Below are 20,423 nucleotides of genomic sequence, written 5' to 3'. Positions count from 1 at the left end.
CGACTTGGGGTTCATTTACCAACAGACACAGTGGATTCCTCCGAGACTTTAAGGTCCAGACATAATCTTTAAAGCCGTTCTGGGGGAAAAAAACCAAACTCAAGTCCAAGCTGAAGTTTCTTTTTTTTTCTCCTTTTGTTTTATAAGAGCACCTTCCAAAAAGTAAAGATTTATACTATTTATATCCTTTCCGATAATGTCAAACATTAGACTTGATTTTCCAAGTCATTAGCATGCAGAAGACTGACCTCATGGTGAGCAGATGCACTTGGCTGTGAGCGGCACTGATTACATCAGTCCCAGCCGCTCCGCTTAACCCTTTAGAGGCCTCTCCGCCGGGCCCGGCCCTGGAAACACGCTTGAAAACAGACGTAGTAAGTAGTCCCCCACCCCAGGATGTGTTAAATGCATCTATAAATACATGCATAAAACACATGTACACACACACATACGTGTGTGTGTGTTAACTGCAGCCGTTGTTTTAAACACTGGTCACCTTTTAGAAACTGCTGGTCAGTAAGGAAGGAATCAAAGCAGCCCACTCAGAGCTGGGTAGGAAAGCAGCTTGAATGCCTTTTACGCCCTAGGTGTTATCAATAGGAGTGACAGGTCGGGTGGGGTGGCGTCAACATAACATTTTTTCTGATTGGGAAAATAGCTTTTTAAACCTCTTTTTTAAAAGCTGAGCACCTACCTATTGGCCTAACAACAAAAGACGCTACATCCTCATCCGTGGTCAACAGTGCGACGTGGGGAGGGGCACACTGCCTTGCCCAGGTGCCCCTCCGCGGGCCGCCGCTGGCAGGCAGCAGTGCGGGGGCGGGGAGCCCGCATTTCCCACGTGCGTCTTCGGGCACAAGCACCCCCACGTAGCACAGCTCTTCCCTACACCTAGGACTTAAAGGCTGACATTAGAGGCCTTCCTTCCAGAAACGGGGCTGCCTGCTGCAAAAAACAGTATGGTTCGAATACAGTGTTCAGGTTCCTCTCCCTGTGCTTGGCGGCGAAGCCCTGTTCCGAGGACACAAAGGAGCCCCTAATTCCTCCGACTGTGCACATGCATGTGAGCGGGGGCTGAGGCCCTGCTCTGACGACATCGCGGCCTGGACGGTCTGATTGGGTCCCAAGTGCACTGTGGGAGCTTAAGCCGCTCAGGGTCAATTTTTCCAGCTGGCTTGTTGCTTGGAAGAGCAGACTTCACCTCTGTTTCTTAGTTTAAGCTGGCTGGCTCGTCTGGGTTTGACTCTACTCGTCCCAGCAAAATAAAAAGACAGTGTGAATAAATCAGTGAAAAACGCTTTCATCTGTAAAAGTGGAAACAGACAGGGATAGGGGTTCCTCAAAAGCAAAACTGGCTGTGAGCCGGAAGAGGACGTGGTTCTGAAAGTGTGCCTGCGCATGGGAGAGAAGTCCCCCCACCAAGTTCCAGTTCAAAGCAAGTTCATTTCGGGCTCCTTCCTGATGGCTGTCGTGGGCAGAGACGCAGCGTGTGGGAAGAGAACGTTGTGCCCAGACTCAGAGTCACATTCATGGGCTGGTGTGAGACGCGTGGAAAATGTTACCACCCCACACCAAACACCCTACACCCTGTACGTCGTGAAGCGTGACCCTGATGCCAACCATCTGAAAAGAGGAAGGACGGTGTGTGTCTCGATCCCACCTCTGGTCTCACGTGCCTTTTGTTCAGGCGCCAACGCCCACTCTTAACGAGCCGTCAGGACCTTTATCGGGTCAGTGACTTCGGCAGATGCAACATTCTTACAGAAGCCTGTCTCCAAACAGCAGGTCTTAAAAAAAAACCCAAATCGCTCCTAGAGGCTCACTTAAGGGGTCACCCATGCATGGACTCATTTGAATTGGTTTAAATAATTATGAACTTTTGGGAAAGATCAAGTTAGCTTACGTAGAGGCTAAAATATACAAGGAAAAGAAAGTTCATCAGTATTTGTTTCAATAACACCTTAATCATGTAAAGCACAGGGAAATACGTTCAGTATCTTATAATAACCCATAATGAGAAAGGATGTATGTGTATGACTGGATCACTGTGCTGTACCCTAGAAACTAACACAACGTTGTAAATCAACTCTACTTCAATAAAAAAAATCATAATCAAGAGCCCCAAGAACAGAACAGTTGAGTTAAGGAATGGAAGTATCTCATTACTTCATTTCTTCTAATTTTAAAAAAACAAAAGCTTTCTCGAGAGTTTAAAAAAAAACAACAAACAACCCTGCACTGAAAAACTTGGTCCCCATCCCTCGTGAAGATGCAAAAAAGCTGAATGAGAACTTCTTGTTTTTTCAAAACGAGCTTTGATCCTTCGTGCTCCTTCACCTAAACATCAGAAGTGGTTTTAAACCTGCAGCCAGACTGGGAATGAAATCTTCATTTCTCTTGAAACTGACTTTTTTTTGGTCTTAGGATGTTGGCAGAGTGTATAAGAGAATTCGACTCACTAGCTGTCCTACTTTTTTAACGTGAGAAACATTGATTGCAGCTTCGTGTGGACTTTTCTCATGGTGCTCACTGCAGTTCAGCAGAGACGGACAGAGGCCGGCGTGGCTCCGGCCGCCCCGCCAGGCCGGTGTGATTATGTAAATCGCGGGGCCCCGCACCTCCGCCAGCCCGCTTATCTCCCCGGCCTTCTGCCTGCTGCTCCGGGCCCCCGCGCCAGCGCCGGCCGCTCCCTCTTATCAGCCGCAGAGCGCGGGGAGGCCAGGACTGCAGCCAGCGATGTTCAACAATGATGCATGGCTGGTTTTATTTGTAGGTGATTTATTTCACTGAATTTAATTTTTTTTTCACTTTGTGTGTAAGATATTTGTTAACAAGTCAGAACGGGAGGAGCCAGGCGGCGGTGGGAGAGCAGTGACACGGGGTGGAAATCTGTCAGGCCCTCTAAGAGCTGCGCTGGCCGGGCGGGAGGAGGGGGCCCTCGTTCAGGGTCTCAGCCTGCGTTGACTGAACACCCCATTGCCTTCTGGAAAGGCAACTGACCCGAAACTACACACAGAAATGTATGAGTAATTCTACTCTGTGTGTGTGTGTGTGTTGGGGGGGTCTCAGTGATCATTTCGTTGGTTTAGGTGCCAGCACACATTTTTTCCCCCTAAATGGGAAATATAAAAAGAGTAAAACCTAAACACAAAAATTTTGGAATTTCGGTTGGTCTGGTGAGTGAGAGTGCTTCTGATCGTTTCTAGCAGGTTCCCCACCAGCTGCTGCTCTCGGCGGCCTGTCCACGTGACAGGGGTGCTCGCCACCCGTGTGATGACGGACCAGGGGCTGCCCCCCTCTCCCCATGTCAGCCCCTCACCCGGGGTCTCCACAGCGTAACCCCCGCTCAGCACTGGTAGCAACGGCTCCGACTGTGAGGAACTCTTTTTGATAAGTGAACGCTGATTTCGGGCCCCACTTTTCAACAGCATATTTCCAGCTCAGCAAGAAACCCACACTCCCGAGCGGGCCGGAGCACATCACTGAGAGAAAGTTCATTAACCCCACTAGACGCAGAGGTTAACAGGAGAGCGGAAGAACAGAACCGGGGGAACAGCTCGGATACAAAGCAAATTAAAATGGATGTCACCGCTCCTTTTGACATTCATCAGCTGATGCAGAGGGAGACCGCACTTCTTGCATCTGCGAGCGTTTATCTGTGCAAAACAGGTGTACGTCTGTGGCGCGGGGGCACTTCGGGGCCGGGGGAGGGAGGACGGCGCAGACACTCACCGGTTCCGCCGAGGGAGTAGCCGGGGGACGGGGAGAAGACCTGGGCTGTGAAGTCCTCGAACGTCATGACTTCCCGGTGGTTCTGAATTACCGCTTCGAGGTACCGAGCTCGCTCCTCGTAGCTGCAGGAGTGGGTTAAGGAGCCAAGCGCACGGGCAGCAGGACACACATAACAGTGACAGAGTTCACCTTGTGTTCAGTACAGCTGGGCGCCTTTTGCACTCATGCGGGGAAGAACGTACCTGGCCAGTTTGTAAACACCCTGTCAGAGAATTAACGTTAGTCATAATTTGTGGCCACATCCCGGTTTTGAGGTCTCAGCGTCTGTTAGACTTTGTGCCCAAACAGGTATTGCCAAAAAATGTGTAAGCCAACGGTTACAGAATCGCATCCAAGGAGCTAAGGTTGATTGGGACAAACAAACAAACACAGAGGCATGACCGGGACCCCACCCACAGCCGTGGGCAGGGCTGCTTGCCCTTCTTTGTTCCGTGAATGAAACGCTCTTCTCAGCCCGCTGACAACGTGAATCGCTACTTCAGGCAAAAACTGGTGATACATGCTTAAAACAGAAGGTGGTGCCCGCCACTGGGTGGAGGGAAGGCCAGGACAGCATGCTCCCAGGTGGGCACACCAGAGCCTCAAGCCGAGAGGCCACGAGCATCTGAAAATAAGAACTAGTAAGTGGAAGAAGCTAGCAGGGAGCACACAGCAAAAAAAAAAAAAAAAAAAAAAAAAAAAAAAAAGACTATTGCCTTTTAATTAAAACTGCAGTCTGGAGCACACGCATTCAAATGTGTAATCAAAAACCAGCCACCAATAAGACTTACGAGCGTAACCCGCTGGAGCCACTTCCCAGCTGCCCTGATAGGATGGACCCCTGTGCGTGGCAGCCTTTCACGGGCAGAAAGCAAACCTTCCCCCTTTGTGTGCGGCTTCTGTCCCCTCGGAGGGTGAACCACGCCGTCCAACGGCAGGACAGCGTCAGAACGGCCCACAGCGGACCCAGCACTGCACACCCGGCTCCGCGCACTAACGGTCGGGAAGTCGGCGTCCTCACTCCCCCGTCCTCGTGATCGACGCAAGTTAACACACGTGTTTTAGTCCTTTTGCAAAATCGTGCTAATTCTCCGGGAGCACAGGCAGTGCGGGTCACCACCCGCTCACTGCTCGCTGCTCCAGAGAGGCGAAAGTAATTTCAGCATTTCTCACTGTATTTTAAAACTAACTTTTCAAAATGGCCTCTTTCAAAACTTAAGCTGGTGAAAATTATGTCAATTGGTGGTCAGTAAGCACGTGTTTTATGTTGTTGTTTATTCTTGGGGGGGAGGTAATTAGGTTACTTATTTATGTATTTATATCAACGGAGGTCCTGGGGATTGAACAACCCAGGACCTCATGCATGCTAAGCACACACTCTACCACTGAGCTGCACCCACTCCTGGTGAGTGTTTCAAAAGAGGAAAATATTTTTCTATCTTCCTCTGGCAAAGTACACACATGAATTTCTCAGGATAGGTTCTTTCTCCCCTTCCTTCAATTACATTCAAAGAAAGGCTTCCAGCCTGTGGGACCAGAGGCACTGACGGCTGTGCTGAGCAACACGGTAGCGAACACGGTAGCGAGGAGCCATCGAAAATTACATTTCAATCTAAATTGACTGAAGAAGTCGAAATTCAGTTGCTCGGCCCCCTGAGCGTGGGTACAGAACACGCCTGTCACCGTGGGAAGCTCTCCCGGGCGGTGCTATTCCAGAGTTTCTTTTCAACCTGGCTCTATGCCACTTTCAAACAGGAAAATGAGTTTGAAGACTCGAAAGCGGCCCCCAGTGAAGGATGGTCCTTTGTATGGACGGTCACAGCACCTGGAGGCCTGGGCCGCAGGGGCCTGCTCTGCGGGCGCAAGTCCCCAGGACTCGCCCTCATGGACCGGCTGCCAAACGTCGCCGCTCGGGCCTGGGTCTGGAGGGACCCACTGATGCCATTCACATCTCATTACGAACACGCTCATTCTGCACAGCACTTGGCTGTTGCTGTGCGTGGCCCTCTGAGCACGGCCCCTGCGAGCCGCTGGGCCGCGAACAGCAGGACGCCGGGCCTGAGCGGCCGGCTGGCGGACAGGCGCTCTGACACCGAGCTGGCACGTGCGGGCCCAGCAGGGGCCGAGCCAGGCGTGACAAATTACTCAAAGAGCCGAGCTAAACTCATGGCTGAGGACCACCTGAGCCTTGGGCCGCTGTCAGCGCTCGCGTCCAGGCCCCCTTTCAGCGCTGGCGGCCAGGTCGGCACAGGGTGGCCTCTGCAGCCCCGTCCTGCTGGGCCCCAAAGGCCCTGCTGTGCCTGGACACCCGCACACAGCGCTGAGGATGACGCTGATGAAATGGATGTGCGGGTGTGCTCTGCTAAACAGGACGCAGCCGAGGCCACACATCTGGAGGAGCAGCCGTGGTGCTGACCGAGCTCACCGTCAGCCACGAAGGGGTGCCCTGTGCACTCCCATCCACAGGATCCCAGGGCAGCCCGCCATCCTCGTCCTGAGTGACACTTTCCCATTGTCCACAAGCTTGTCCTTGTCAATGCTGAGAGGCCTGGGCTCCTAAGAGCAAGTCCAGCACTAGACTCACAGCGGGGGATAATCCAGGTCTGAGATTCTCGGATTCAATAAATATTAATGGTCGGACTCCTCAGTGGAGGCCCTGCGGAGACAGACGGGCACGAAAGGAGCTTCTAAATCTGGGTCCGAGAGGAGGAAGTGTTGTGGAAGGGTCCCCAGCGGCACCCGGAGCACACACTCCCACCCCAGGCTGGGCGACACTATTCCCGAGCTGAACATAGCTGAGCTGGGAGCTGTCGCTTAGACAAACATCCATTAGGGACTGGAGATCATTTAATGCATTTTCACTCGTGGCCCAAGCCAGGGGGCGTAAACACCATGACAAAGAGAAAACAAGCACCACCCCAGCTCTGGCACCGTTCAGAAACAGCCAAGAAGCTCACGCGTGCTAAAATCTTTTTTTTTTTTTTTTTTTTTGGTAGCTTTAAATAATGTAGCTCTGGGATCTTAACTGAACTTGTTGGTAGAGCTATTAGCAAGGGCCACTAGGATCGGTGTCTTCTCATCTTTTCTTACCTGACACCCTTATGGCTGCCGTGCTGGTTGCTTTCTATTAAGAAAGGCATTTATAATTTAGACATTAAATGCTTTGCAAGGTTCTTCTCCTCATGCCTAAGACTTGTTAAGATGTGAACTGGACGCCGAAGCAACACCAGGAGTGGATAATTGGGGACCTGTGACCGAAAGCAGGTCCCAGGACTGATGACAGAGGCATCTGGACACAAAGCTAACACCTGTTTCAAGACCAGTCGTTGCCCTTCTGTTCTCAGAAAAGTCCACTAACAAACGTGAGACTTAAATTCTGTCCTGAATTACTAGCTCACTAAATACCATGCACAGTAAAGCACTTTTTAAAGAGGGAGTTTCCCCGATTACTCAACTCAGAGAACATTCCAATCACTAACTAGAAATGCATCTTGGTTTCCAGGTATTTCTGAGTTTTCAAGTGATCTATTCTGTCTGCATTTTCATGTAAGAATTTTTATCACTTACCAATATTCCTTGACTTGAATAAAGAGGCAGTATGTCTTAGCTGTTTACATTTTATCAGAAACCACCAAGACAGCTTTCCGAAACTCTCCAGGGAGGCTCTGCTGCGGGCCCGACCTGGAGAATCAGACCCAGCCCCCCACCAACTTTATTCTGATGATTATCATTGTCTTTTAAATTATTATTTGTTTTAATTTTCAGCAATGGCAGCAGCCGCAGGGCAGTCAGAAAGGGGCTTGCTCTTTGCAGGCAGACAGGCCTGCATTTGAATTCCAGCCCCTACCCCGCCCCGCCCAGCCCCACCGCCTTCTGTGTGCTGCGTGGATGCTGACATCTGCTCTCGGAGCTGCGGGGAGGCTGGATGGAATCACATGAGGAAGCACCGACCCAGGTTCCAGCACGCAGGAGAAGCACGAAGCGTGGACTGCCCGCAACTCCCAGCCCTCAAGGTGGGCTTATGGTTTTGTCTTCCAGAAAGAATGTGGTGGATAAACTAGGGGAACCCCTGGTCAGGCTTTCGGTGGGCTTTACATTAGACCCTCAGGAACTGGGGCAAGTCCCATGGTCTCCGTGTTGCTGATCAGGAAATAGAAGCTCAAAGAATTCAAGTGATTTTCTGGAGTCACAGTTACTCAGGGGTGCAACTGGGACTAGAACCCCCATCTTCTCACCTTTACTGCTTTCAACTAATATCTTCAATTCTAAAACACATGGGGTTAAGTTCCAGATCTTGTTCAAGGATGGGAGTTAAACTCCAAATGAGAGTAAATCAACTGACTTAAATATGCGTGGGTATATAAATCAACCTATAACCGAAACTTGAGTGTACAGGTTTAAGCTGCATTGATACCCACAGACCACGCTGCCTTTATAAATTCATAAAATAACAGTCATGGCATTCTTTTTACTTATTCAGGATCTTTCTTGGAACAACTCCTATTTTGAAATAATCCCATTTATTTTTTTAAGTCATGGAAAAAAGAGAACTGTTTAAAAGATGCTTTATTACAGACTGAACTTTTTTCAACCCTTGAAGCCCTTCTTGCCTGGGCCGTCTCCATATTCCCCAGAGTAAACACCATACTCAACTCACACCAACAAAATGGCCTTGGAGGAGGTGGCCTCCTGATGCCTACCAATAAATGCAACCACCCAGTGGAATACTATACAGCACTGAAAAACACAGGTTTGTATATTAGATGAATGAAACTCAAAACATGTTCAATGAAAAAAAGCAAGTGACTGAAGGGCAAAGTGAAACTGCTGAAGAATACACGTGCAGTGAGGCTGTCACCAGGGGGATCTGGGTGGGGCAGGAGGTGGCACACGGTAGGTACAAATACACTGGTTGGTACCCACAGCAGGGTAAATGTCGTATGTTTTCTTGTAGGTATGAAATGTTTCATAGTGAAAAAGCGCCCCTGGAGAGAACGGAGTATGGACTAATCAGATGATCTTGTCTCACCCACTGGGAGGGCAGGGCAAGCTTCCCTGAGCCGAAGGGGGACATACAAGGTGAAAGGTTGGCTGTTAAGGATAATGATGCTGGAACAGTCCATTTGATTCAGACATAGGAAAACCCAGAAATAGGCCAAGGAAAACCCAGAATAGGCCAAAACATTAGGGCTCAAATTTTTCAGAACGTCGTGGAGAATCTGACAGATGGGATTTAAAGAGCTCAAACAGCAACACCATCCACGGGGCTGCGGGAACCGCCCCAGAAGGAGCACATCTTTCTACAGAGACCCTCTGCTTGAAATGCTGGGCACCAGGAACGACAAAACGGGCTGAGCTGGAGAACGGTCAGTGTCCTCCACAGACCTGCCTGTACATGACCTCACTCTCCTCAGGAAACATGATCTTGAGCGGCTCGGCCATTTTCAGAAAGCAAGTTCCCCTCTGCTCAAGAGCCACGTCCGGCGCACGTGGGTCTGGGGACAGTGAGCCACCCTCGCCCAGCCCGCGCCCCCGGAGTAAGGACAACTGTGCTCACGCCGGCGCCAGGCAGCTCACAGGGACAAGAAGGGAGGCTCTGCGCGGAGGTGCAGGGAAGGGGCTAATCAATGGGGGTCTGGGGGGGTAGGAGCATTTCCTGCCCAGAGAAGCCCGAGCTGGAAGGAGGAGGAGGAGACTGGAGCCCCAGGGGCAGCAGGAGGGCCAGGGGCGCAGGGCTGCCTGGATGGTTTGAGGCAAGGGCGAAACACGCTTCTAGATCACCCTGAGAAGGTCCGCCAGCGCTCAGGGGAGTCCAGGGCGCCCCCGGGCGTGAAGAGGCCAGGCCGCCCTACGTCTCTGTGTTCAGTCAACGAGCTTGGACAAACGTCTTAATATTTTATACTTCTGCTTTGCCAGTTTCAGAAGTGAATGGCACGTATATTTCGGGCAAGTGGAAAAGGTGGGAAGTTTCCTTGCAGAAGTGACATGACCGGAAACTCTGTGAATGGTCTAGACAGAGAACGGGCTGGCCGGTCCCCCAACTTGGAGGGAAGAGGAGATGGAGTAGAGGTGGGGGTGGGGGTGGCAGAAGAGATGGAGAAAAGAAGGCGGACACTCCTCACGCAGGGACAGGTCCTGGGCTCGCAGGAGCCTGGTGACAAGGAGACAGCGGTGGACGGAGGACCGCTACGTCCACAGACATAGGTTAATCCTCGTAAGAAGCCGAGTCAACGGTGGCCGACCTGAGCCCTGAGAAGGACTGGCTAAGACCACTTCCTAAAACCAGGGAACGAGTGCGCTGATTCTTCTGTTGGTCCTGCTACCAGGAACTTCTGAAGCAGAGGATGCAGAGGATGACGACAGTGCATTTTCATGTCTTGGGTGGTGTTTCGAACACTGATCAAAGGATAAGGCTTTAAAATGTTTCCTGGTCTGAGATACGACACCAAAAGCACAGGCCACCAAAGTAAAAAAACAGGAAAATTAGGCTTCATCAAAGTAAAAAGCTTTTGTGCTTCAAAGGGCTCTGTCCAGAAAGTGAACACACAGCCCACAGCGTGAGGGACAGCATCTGCACGCTGCTCCTCTGGTAAGGGTCGCACATTCAGAGGACACGACGACGCTTGTAACTCGGTAAGCAAAAGACGACACAAGTAAAGTATGGGCGACGAACCAACAGACGTTTCTCCGAAGAAGAGAGACACACGGCCGACAAGCACACGGAAGGACGCTCAGCCTCTCGCGCCACCAGGGCAGTGGACGCCAAGCCACAGACGGAGGACCCTCACACCTGCCGGGACGGTCATGATCAAGAAGACGAGGGTGACCAGCAGCAGGCGGTGGTGGGGACGGGGGGGAGACCGTGAGAACCTGAAATGGTGCGGCTGCCGTAGCAAACTGCTGGGCAGCTTCCCCAGACACCAGACACACGAGCCGGCAAATCCACTCCTGCGTATGAGCAAGAGAACCGAAAACACGCGTTCACACAGAAACGTCCACACAGACGTTCACAGCAGCGTCTTTCACAAATGGCCCCAAAGTGGAAACAGCTGAAGTGTCCAGAAACCGATGACTGGATAAACAAGGTGTGCTTTATCCAAACGACAGAAAATTGTTCATATATTCACACAAAAACGAATAAAATACTGAACATGCTACAAGGTGGGTGGATCTTGAGAACTACGCTACGTGGAAGAAGCCACACACTGTGGGAACCCATTTATAAAAAGCCCAGAATAAGAAAATACACAGACAGAGAGGAAATCAGTGACTGCCAGGGACCAGGGGGAGGGGCTGAGGAGCGACTACTAACGGGTGTGGGATCTCTTGGGGGAGAATGTTCTGGAACTGGGCAGTGGTAATGGCAGCACAATCTGGCGACTACACTGAAAACCACTGCATTGTATGGTATGTGGATTATCCCTCAGTGGAAACTGTCCCCCTGCAAAGGCCTGTGAGTACATGGTGCACGCTGTGTATTGTGGGGGCGGTCTTCTAACAAAACGGTCCTCCCTGACCACACTCCAGGCCAAACGGAAAGGTGGCCTGGCAGAGCGCGGAGCCCTGGAACACGTGTTCATGGAAGAGCCCGGAATCACGTGCTCACAGAAGGTCCCTGGATCACGTGTTCTTGGGAGATCCCTGGAGAGGAGCAGTCCGTGTGCCAGGGGTCCTTCTAGCGCAGGAGGGGCCAGGATCTAAAAGGGATACTGTTGTCCCTCACAGGATCCACAACCTACCTGGAAAGACAGACACAAAGTCACCACCTGGCGGGGGGAGGCACCTACACAAGTCAAAGGGACCCAGAGGGCAGAGCGGTTCCCTGCAGGTCAGACCGCGAGGTGCTGGTCACGCGGGGGTTGGGGAAGCACCACAGTGGCCGGCACCCGGGAGCCTCTGGAGGTTCTGAAACAGAAACCAGCAAGGTCAAGTCTGCCTTTGAGGGATCATTGCGGGGGGGGGGGGTGTGGGCATGTGTGGAAGGATGTAGAAGGGAGAGAGGCTAGAGGAAGGGGAACTAGTCAGAGAGAGGAGATGGGCCTCGAGAGAGCAGTGCCAGAGGGAAGAGGTGCTCACTCTTGCTGACAGAGGAGTGGGCAGGAGGAGACGCTGAGACTCCAGTCCAGGAAGGATCCTGGCCCAGGTGACAGGTGGGCAGGTGCAGAGGACCAGGAAGGCAAGGCCGGGGCCCAACAGGCGTCAGGGGAGCAAAGCCGGGCATGAGAGGACTGGGCTGGAGATGACGTCGCTGAGTCACCGGCTTGGAGCCGATCCCGGAGGAGCTGGGGAGGATGCACGCTGGGAACCCCCTCCTTTCAGAAGCCAGAGAGCAGGGGAGGGCTGCAGGGGCGGGAGAGAGCAGGTCACAGAGCCCTGGGAGAGTGGTGATTCTGCCGGGAGGAGCCCCTGCTCAGGGCTCAGGGTACTCCATAGGTGGGCGGGGCTGGCATTTCATAATCCCTAACAAATGGACAAATTCCATGATAATCAAGGTGGGAACACATGCCAGTTTCAGCCAAAAGCCATACATCATTTTTACCAAGATTTTGTTTGTCTTTCAAATATAACGCAAATTTAAATTCTAGGATGGTTTAAGACCCCAAATAAATGAATCATGCAAAGTAAATGTCACAGCCTGGAAACGGATAAAGAGGACGACTTCACTGAACAATGTAACCAAAGAGAGTGGATGCTTGGGGAAAGGAAATGACACACGTGAGATATTAGATTAGGTTTCAGCCCCTAATGGTACACTCCTGGAGAGGAAGCAGGGCACCACCGAGAAGAAAGGAGAAAAGACCCATTTAACCAAGTTTAAGAATAATTCTGAGGAAATGATCAGAGTAAATGGGAATAGGGAAAAAATAGATTTTCTTCAGGCAATTAAATTACAGACTTTTGCCCAAGGACGCTGTCGCAGGCGCAGGGCACAGAGGGTCTTGTCTTAGAGCCCAAGACGCTCCAAGGGTGCAAAGGTCCTGATCTACGGTTTTATTAGAAATGTTGAAATCCGCTCTGCACGGGGGATCGATGTATGAAGGAGTGCGCCCTTAATCACGGCGTGTTCCATTTCCATCCTCCCAGCCGCCCCTGACTCACCTTCCATACATCACCAGGTGAGAGAGGGGCCCCGACACCGTCACACCAGGCCCCCCATCAGCAGAAGCCTAAGTGACAAGAAAATCAGGCGTTCGGCCTTGTTCGCATTCAGAGGACCCGCTGTCCAACGAGCGGGCAGAGTCCACCAGCTGCCTTGCTGACGAAGAGGACCCAAGAAGCGGTGGATTGACACGGACCGTGCAAGCTGGCCAGGTTGATGCCAACAACCTGGTTTCTGGGAGGAAGGGGGTCAGTGTCACCCGAACTGTTTCTCTTCCACAGATTTTCGTTTAGCCCACAGATACGTTAGGAGCTAAAAAACGTGCTCTGAAAAAAAAATGTCCTCACAGCTTCAGTTATAGGAACGACGGTAGCTGACAATTTGTTGGCCTTTAACATCCACGAAGTTAACGATTAAACAGAAAACAGTTAGAAATGAGGAACTGTCTCTAAATGGCTTGACTTCTCTTTGTGGCAAGGTGTGAAAAGACAGACAATGAAATAGCAGTACTCGTGGATTTTACATTCTAACTTAACATCTAACTCACCCCTGACTGTAAGAGGCAAGATGCTATTCACAGACAACATAGTTTGAACAGGACCAGCCAATACTCAGTCCTCAGCCGCTCTCACTCTGGAGAGAAAGCCAACGCATGCGACCTGTGGGTTGGGTTACATCTAGGTTGATTCTAAAAACAAAACAGATTCAGGATGACAGTTGACAGACCAGAGAACGAGACCAGCAGGGGCAAAAAGAACCTTCTGTGGCAGGTGTTCTGGTCATAATTTTCTTGAAATATTCCTAGCTGTTGCCGGTCACCAGCCCACACTGGGCCCAGGTGAAGTCAGACTGGGCTCCGGCGGCATTTACCTCCACAGTCTGACGTGTGTGCACCAGGCTCTGTACAGATCCTCTAGAGTTCTCATTTCCAAAAACAATGTTAGGGAAATACTCCTTTTAATGACATTTTAAAAGCTTGAGGTGTATTTACAAACAATAAAGAAGAGTGTATCTGAAAACAGAAAGTAGTTACTTCTGTATTTCTACAATGATAGTTCGGTGGGATCTGAATTTTCCAGGAAGATTCTCATCTTAGTATCCAGTTACCAGAGGACAAGGAGAAAACTCCAAGAAAAGTTAGGGGTTTACCAAATGCGGCAAGCAGTTCCTGTGGAAGGTGCCACGTGGCCCCCGCGGCCATCCAGACCCTGTTCTGGTGGGTAAAACGGCGTCACTCACAGCACACCTGAGGGAGAACTGCTGCCGCTGGCCCACGCCTGAAACTCAACACTCCTGGATGATCAGTTAGAGCAAAAATACCGCCACGGCTAGAGGAGCCTAACTGGAAATTTGGGGGAATTCTAATAAAACAAAGCTCCGTGATCGGAGGGAGCAAAACTAGGTCTGCCACTCCACATTAGAGCCACTGATCTCGGGCAATTACAACCTGTATGCCTGGCAAAATCCGAGATTCGGGGATTGTACCAATGTCAATTTGCCGGTTTTATTTTAGTTATTAAGACGCTATCACTGGAAGCCATTGGGTGAAGAGTAGATGGGACCCTCTGCACTTCTTTTTGAACTTACTGTGAATCTATAATTATCTCAAAATAATAAATAATAATAATAATAATAATAATAATAATAATAATAATAATAATAATAGAGTTGTATGATGCCAACGGCTTATGCCAGCCACCTTGAGTGGACACAGGGCCCTGGGGTGAGGGGGGATGGGCAGGAGGCAGCCCTCTGAAGAGCTGCTCCATCTGTGGGCAGAGCCAGGCCTGTCAACAGATACGGCCCCCCTCGGAGACCACGACGGCCAGAGGAACCCGGAGAACACCAGCCTCACTCGTGCTGTCACCGGTAAAGGGCTTTTGAGCAGCTGGGGGGCAGAAAGCACCTCGTTTACTTTTTCACATCTGTCTCAGCACTTGGCTCAGTGTTAGGTAAAACCAAAGCGATGATCAGGCAGCACGCAAAAGTCCCTCACATAGCGCGGTGGGAGAGTTTTCTGCTTTGCTTTCAAGGTTGGCCGCAGAATGCCCAGGGGCTGCTGGAGCGACTCTGACTCGGAGACTCACTGTGGGGGCCCGCCACCCCTGCTCATCTTGGTTCTAGGGTCTGCTGAGATGAATGTGTAGCCACTCATTTCTGTTGAAGACAACATGTCTTGAGGAAGGTCCGGCTGCCTGAGCGGCCGAGGGGCTGTCTTTGCAGTGCCTTCCAACAGGAAGAGGAGAGAAACGGCGTGTCCCCGCCAGGCCCGGGAAGGCGCTGGGCCGGGACCCCACCAGGCGGGGACGGGAACGCCCTCCAAGGACGCCAAAGGAGTTGGGGGTGGCGGGGGGGGAGACGGCCCGGCGCGAGGTTCCCGCAGGGACGCAGTATGTTCTCAGGACAAGGGGCAACCCTCGGGGTCAGAGGCCTTTCCGTGAGCGCACCCGGAGGGGAAAGCCCCCGCTGACAGCCCGGCGGGAGAGGTGCCTGTTGGCGGCACAGAATTCAGAGGGCGGCCTGCGTGTGAGCCCGCCCGAGGCTAGGCTCTGTTTAGGCAGCGAGACCGATTAAGACGATTGGCATTTTGCAGGGTCGGGGCTCTCAGAGGCTGGACCCACCTCACGTGTGCTTCCAAGCCCGTGCACAGTCTGCACTGCTTCTGTCTTTTTACGGAGGAGCAGACAGGAGAGCGGGCGGCAAGGTGACGTCGCCGTGAGGCCCGGGACCTGCACCCCAGCAGCCTGGCTCAGGGCCCAGCTCCCAGCCACCGCCCAGCCTGCGACCTTGGGCTCCCCGGCGCAGAGGGAGGACCGCCAGCCGCTCCAACGGAAGGCCCAGTGCCCCCGCTCGTGGGCGTTTTCACGGAAACCTCGGGGACAACACACTCAACCCCTGCACTGCATTTCAGCAGGTCCCTCTGGGTGTCTAGAAATCTCTCACTTTTACGAGTAACGCAGGAGGAAGTAAAGAAGCGAGGCTGTCCCGGGAGGAGCAAAGATCAGAGCTAGAAAGCCCTCACCGTAGCACACTCTTTGAAAAGAAACTGTCCAGGGGAGAGATGATGGCGCTCACACCCGACCTCCAGCGCTCGCATGGGCTAGGACTGCTCTCCTGGATACTTGAAATGAAAGCCGCCTGCTTCTGTACTTTGCTCGCAAAATTCCCTGTCAGAGATCCCGTTCATTCTGACGAAAATACGTTTGCCACACACACAGACATGGCCCCAGAATGCTGTTAACGACGGAACTCCCAGCTCGCGCAATTCCCTGGGACTTTCCGCATTTGAGCCTCATAGAGTCACTCGATACCATCTTGGTGACTTAAAATATAACTGCAACATTACTTAAAAGTATAACCACATCGTTCTCTTGCAAATTAAGACACTTATTCTTGGAAAAATTGCGAAATTGCATTAGGTGTGTCTGTTCTTGATGGATCAAAAGCAACTCCATTAAGCCAGCAGTTTTACATGAATGGCATGAGATGTGGCCCAGGTGAGGAAAATGTCCTTTGAAGCCAGTCTGCACTTTATTTAACGAGAGGTGGAGCTGTTCCTCATGATTCAAAAGCGAAGCAGAATTGTACTGCGCAGGTCCCCAGACCAGGAGGCCAATGTGATCCTGGTGAGGGAGCTCATCCACAGCAGAGAGCCCAGGTTAGTCTGCCCTCAGTTCCTTATTTCTTCCAATTGCAGTGCCTGCCACCCACCCATCCATCCATCCACCCATCCGCACATCCATCCATCCATCCATCCATCCATCCACCTACCCATCCAACCATCCATCCTTCTGACCATCTATCCACCCATCCACACATCCATCCATCTACCTACCCATCCAACCATCCATCCTTCTGACCATCCATCTATCCATCCACACATCCATCCATCCATCTGCTATTTACCGAGTGCCTCCTATGTATCTGTTACTCTTCCTTCAGATGTAACAGAAGTGTTTCCTTGCTCCTCAACTCTCTTCTAAGTCTTGGCTTCCAGCAATACTCAAGCACCATACTGAGCGCCCCACTGTTCCGGGAGGGGGGAGTCTAAAACACACTGTGATGAGATTACACCATAGCCCACCTGAGTTCTGCTGGGATGACAGCTCTCTGTGAATAAAAGACACAACTGTTACGTAGTAAGTAAGAGCAATCCCCCAGCGCTGGTACCATGCTCTGCCCTTTTCCAGCCATGAACCCGCTGGATCCCCCTGGAAGCCTCTGTCCACAGAAGACAAGGCAGAGATGGAGCAGAAATGGTTCTTCTGAGACCATCCAGCTAGTAGTGAGCATGGCTGGAACTCCAGCCCGGGCCAGCGTGCTCCCAGCGCTGGCCTCTGCTCCTCTCTTACGCGGTCTTGGTTGAGTATGAATATTACTGAAGAGCTTGTGATGTTCGTGCTAAGGTGATTCACGGCCACTGCTGTTTGGTGCGGCCAGGAAGGTGAGGGGAGACAAATTAAGTCTTTCTCTCTCCCTCCAGAACCAAATAATCTGGCAATTTTCATAGCTAACCTGGCATAAGTGGTGACTTCCCAGCTGAATGTGTGACTGACTTAAGGAGCAGAATGTAGAGTAACAAGCCATACTAATTCAATCTCTTCGTTTATGTGTCAGAGATTGGGAAATTTAAATGAGCTCATTTAAACAAAACTGATTTTATGGCGCTTATTTCTGGTCCCATTTTGAAGACAATCAGTGCAGAATTCTAAGGTTTTATTAACTATTTCTAATGGACAGTTTCCAGGACAGAATGGCTGACCACTGTCAGGTCGGGATGACGGGTTCAGGACACGCTTCGACACTGGACCCGGCAGAGCTGGCCCCTGGGAGACGCACTTGGCTTTTGCTTCTACACTGGAACACTGAGCGGCAGTGAGGATGGACTATTACTCGTCAACTGCTATCTTCCAAGGGTGATGGAGCTTCTTGGCAAATCCTTATTTTTAACTATGTGCCACGAGGTGCCATTCAGAAACACTGAAGGGGGTAAAGTCACCTGTGCAATGGCACTGAGCAAGAGACAACACGCGGCCTCCTGTGCCGCGGAGGACCGCGGGGTCCAGGGACGCTGGCGTGGATGCAGCTGGGCCGAGCTGACCTGTGACTAGCCACAAACTGTATTCAGATCACTGGAATTGTATCTCTTTTGCAAAAAGCACTTAGAGAGGGAAATTCTAAGGGCCAGGAGAAAGTGGACTTGCTGCCCGAGGGCTGGGACGCACATCAGAACTGAGCAGGGGAGCCAGTTTCTGCCCGGTGACCGTCTGACTGCTCTAGAAGGAAACACCTGGCCTGTTTTCTACAGAGACGGGCCCTGAACCTGTTCATAAGTGACCGCCAGGGCTCGCCTTTGGTGACAGAAATTACTGCTTGATGTCATGGGCCAGAGGATCATTTGGGGAAAGGTCAGAACCACTCCCATGCCCCCTGACCTCTATGACCCTAATAATCTTATTAAAGGTGAGCAGTGTCACCAACAAGCTTTACTTCTGAACTTCTCCGAGGACAAGCCCACCCCCGACCTGGACCCATGAAGCACTCAGTGATGCCATCCAATTCCCTGGACGAGAGAGAATTAAAAACAAAGGCCACAGCGTCTCCTTTGACGGCAGTTCTGTGAAGCTGGTGATTTCAGGTAGACCAGCTGACTAGCTCAGGTGCTGGGAAAACAGACCCTGCCACGTCGTGGGTGCGTGGTGGCTGAGGCATTTGCTCACTTGGAGTGATTTATCTTGAAAAATTCTGATCTCTCTCCAAACTGCTTTGTCTCTGGGTTTTGTTGTTTTGTTTTGTTCTGTTTTTTTTTAAAACCAGCTGGCCTCCTTTCCGCCATGGAGAACCGTGATCGCTGTTAGATGCATGAATTCCTAAACCGCCGACCTCGGGGATGCCCATGTGGAAGGGCTCTCTCTGCCAGCCTCTGTCCGGGCAGACCCTTGGCTCCGGCCTTTGGGAGGGAGGCCCACACCTGGCTGGCCGCTGGGCCCCAGCCTCTCCTGGGTGAGTCCCACCCGTGCTACGAAGCCTGCGTTTTAAGAAAGATCTTTCAGATTTAGTGACAATGCATTCAGCCAGCTCCACTCCACGCCACAAACACAAACATTTCTATCCATCCATCCACCCACCCAACCACAAGCCCAGATTATTCCCAATAATTATCGGAAACACCTATGGAAGATACTGCGATCCTCACTGTTGAGCTGAAGAAACTGAGTTCTCTAAGTTAACTGTCGGTGAACATTGGTAATTTCATGGTTCAACGTAGTAATCTGGCCAGAACCAGAGAGGGGGCACTGCATTCCTCCCACAGAGAATCTGAACTGAGATGGAGGAAACTGGGAGAGGGACCTCAGCCTGCCCGGGTGGGGCGCTGGGGGAGGCGGGGCCAGACGTGGGGGACCACATCCGGAAGCTGCTCGTCCGTGAAAATCAGGAATAGGCTCTTTGATGTGAGTAATAAACACAAATTCAGTTTAGAAACAGCACATTTCTGAAAAACTGCACCGCCAACAGTTTGACTCATATCACAAGATGGAAATATTTCTCTGACGAACTCTAAACATTCACACACACGCACACTCAGCTGATTTAAAGCAAGCCCTTCATGGTTAATCTCATAATTACCATGTTCTCCCTTAAGTCTGAGGTTGTGTATCGTGCACCCAAAGGACTACAGCGACAAGGTCGCCTGGTAGGGTGCACGGTCAGGATGTGTTCTTGAGAAGGCAGACAGTGTCCACACAGCACGAGCTGCTGGACCCTCTGCGTCAAAGCATCACCCAGAAGAGCTCAAACAGTTTGGAAAAGCAGTCTGCGGTGATGCAACTCTGAAACGTCTCAAAACAGAACGGAGATCAATGAAGAAACACAACATTCCACAACCTGTATCTGATACCGTGTAGAGAAGTACACTTAATAGAAATGTAGTAAAGGTTTACGGCTTCTGTACCATAAAAAAGCCCTCAGTTTTCATCGCAGTGTCTCGGACACGGCCTGCAGCTGTGGACCACGTGCACGCGGGGTGGAGGGGAGAAGACGGGGTGGAGCAGAGACGCACGGGGACGGGGGGTGCCCGTGACTGGGTGTCTGAGAAAGACCCTGGAGAACCGAGCTTCAGGCCTTTCGCAGGTCAGGCAGCGAGGAATGAGGTGTATGAAGTGAAATCTGCACAATGAAAGCAAAACGCAAAGCAAATGTCAATAGCACAGTTAGCCTCCCCAGACAGGCCACAGCCCCGCACCCCAGCCTCTGGCGTGGGGCCCGAGGAGCACCAGTGGCTCCCATCAGCGACGCTCTGGGGAAGCCGCTGCGTTGAGATGGACGGTCAGCAACGGGGCCCGGGCGCTGAAAGCAGCAAGTTCACAGCCAGTGCAGACGGGAGAGGGCAAGAGCCTCTCAGACCCAAGTGGAGACGCCGCCAGCCCGCCGTGGGTCCCGTCGGGCTCCCGCCGCCGGCAAGTCGCAGGCACCCCGCGCCGAGCAGAGACGTTTTAGGCTCAAAGCTCTGAAGAGGAGACAAGGCAGGGAAGGCCACCCCCCTTCCGAGGGG

General features: G+C 51.7%; 1 protein-coding gene across 2 annotated transcripts in view; it reads right to left on the bottom strand.

Annotated features, from left to right (window-relative positions):
- RALGAPA2 (Ral GTPase activating protein catalytic subunit alpha 2) overlaps positions 1-20,423 on the bottom strand; it is a 265,476-nt gene that overhangs the window by 17,077 nt on the left and 227,976 nt on the right. For both annotated transcript variants that reach the window (XM_032461744.1, XM_032461746.1), the window contains one exon: positions 3,733-3,854. In XM_032461744.1, the coding sequence (XP_032317635.1) occupies positions 3,733-3,854 (122 nt within the window). The remainder of the gene's footprint in view (positions 1-3,732; positions 3,855-20,423) is intronic.

This window comes from Camelus ferus, chromosome 19 (genome assembly GCF_009834535.1).
Source record: "Camelus ferus isolate YT-003-E chromosome 19, BCGSAC_Cfer_1.0, whole genome shotgun sequence".
Lineage (NCBI taxonomy): Eukaryota > Metazoa > Chordata > Mammalia > Artiodactyla > Camelidae > Camelus > Camelus ferus.
The sequence above is the reverse complement of the archived record's forward strand: the minus strand, read 5'-3'. Positions and strand labels throughout refer to the sequence as shown.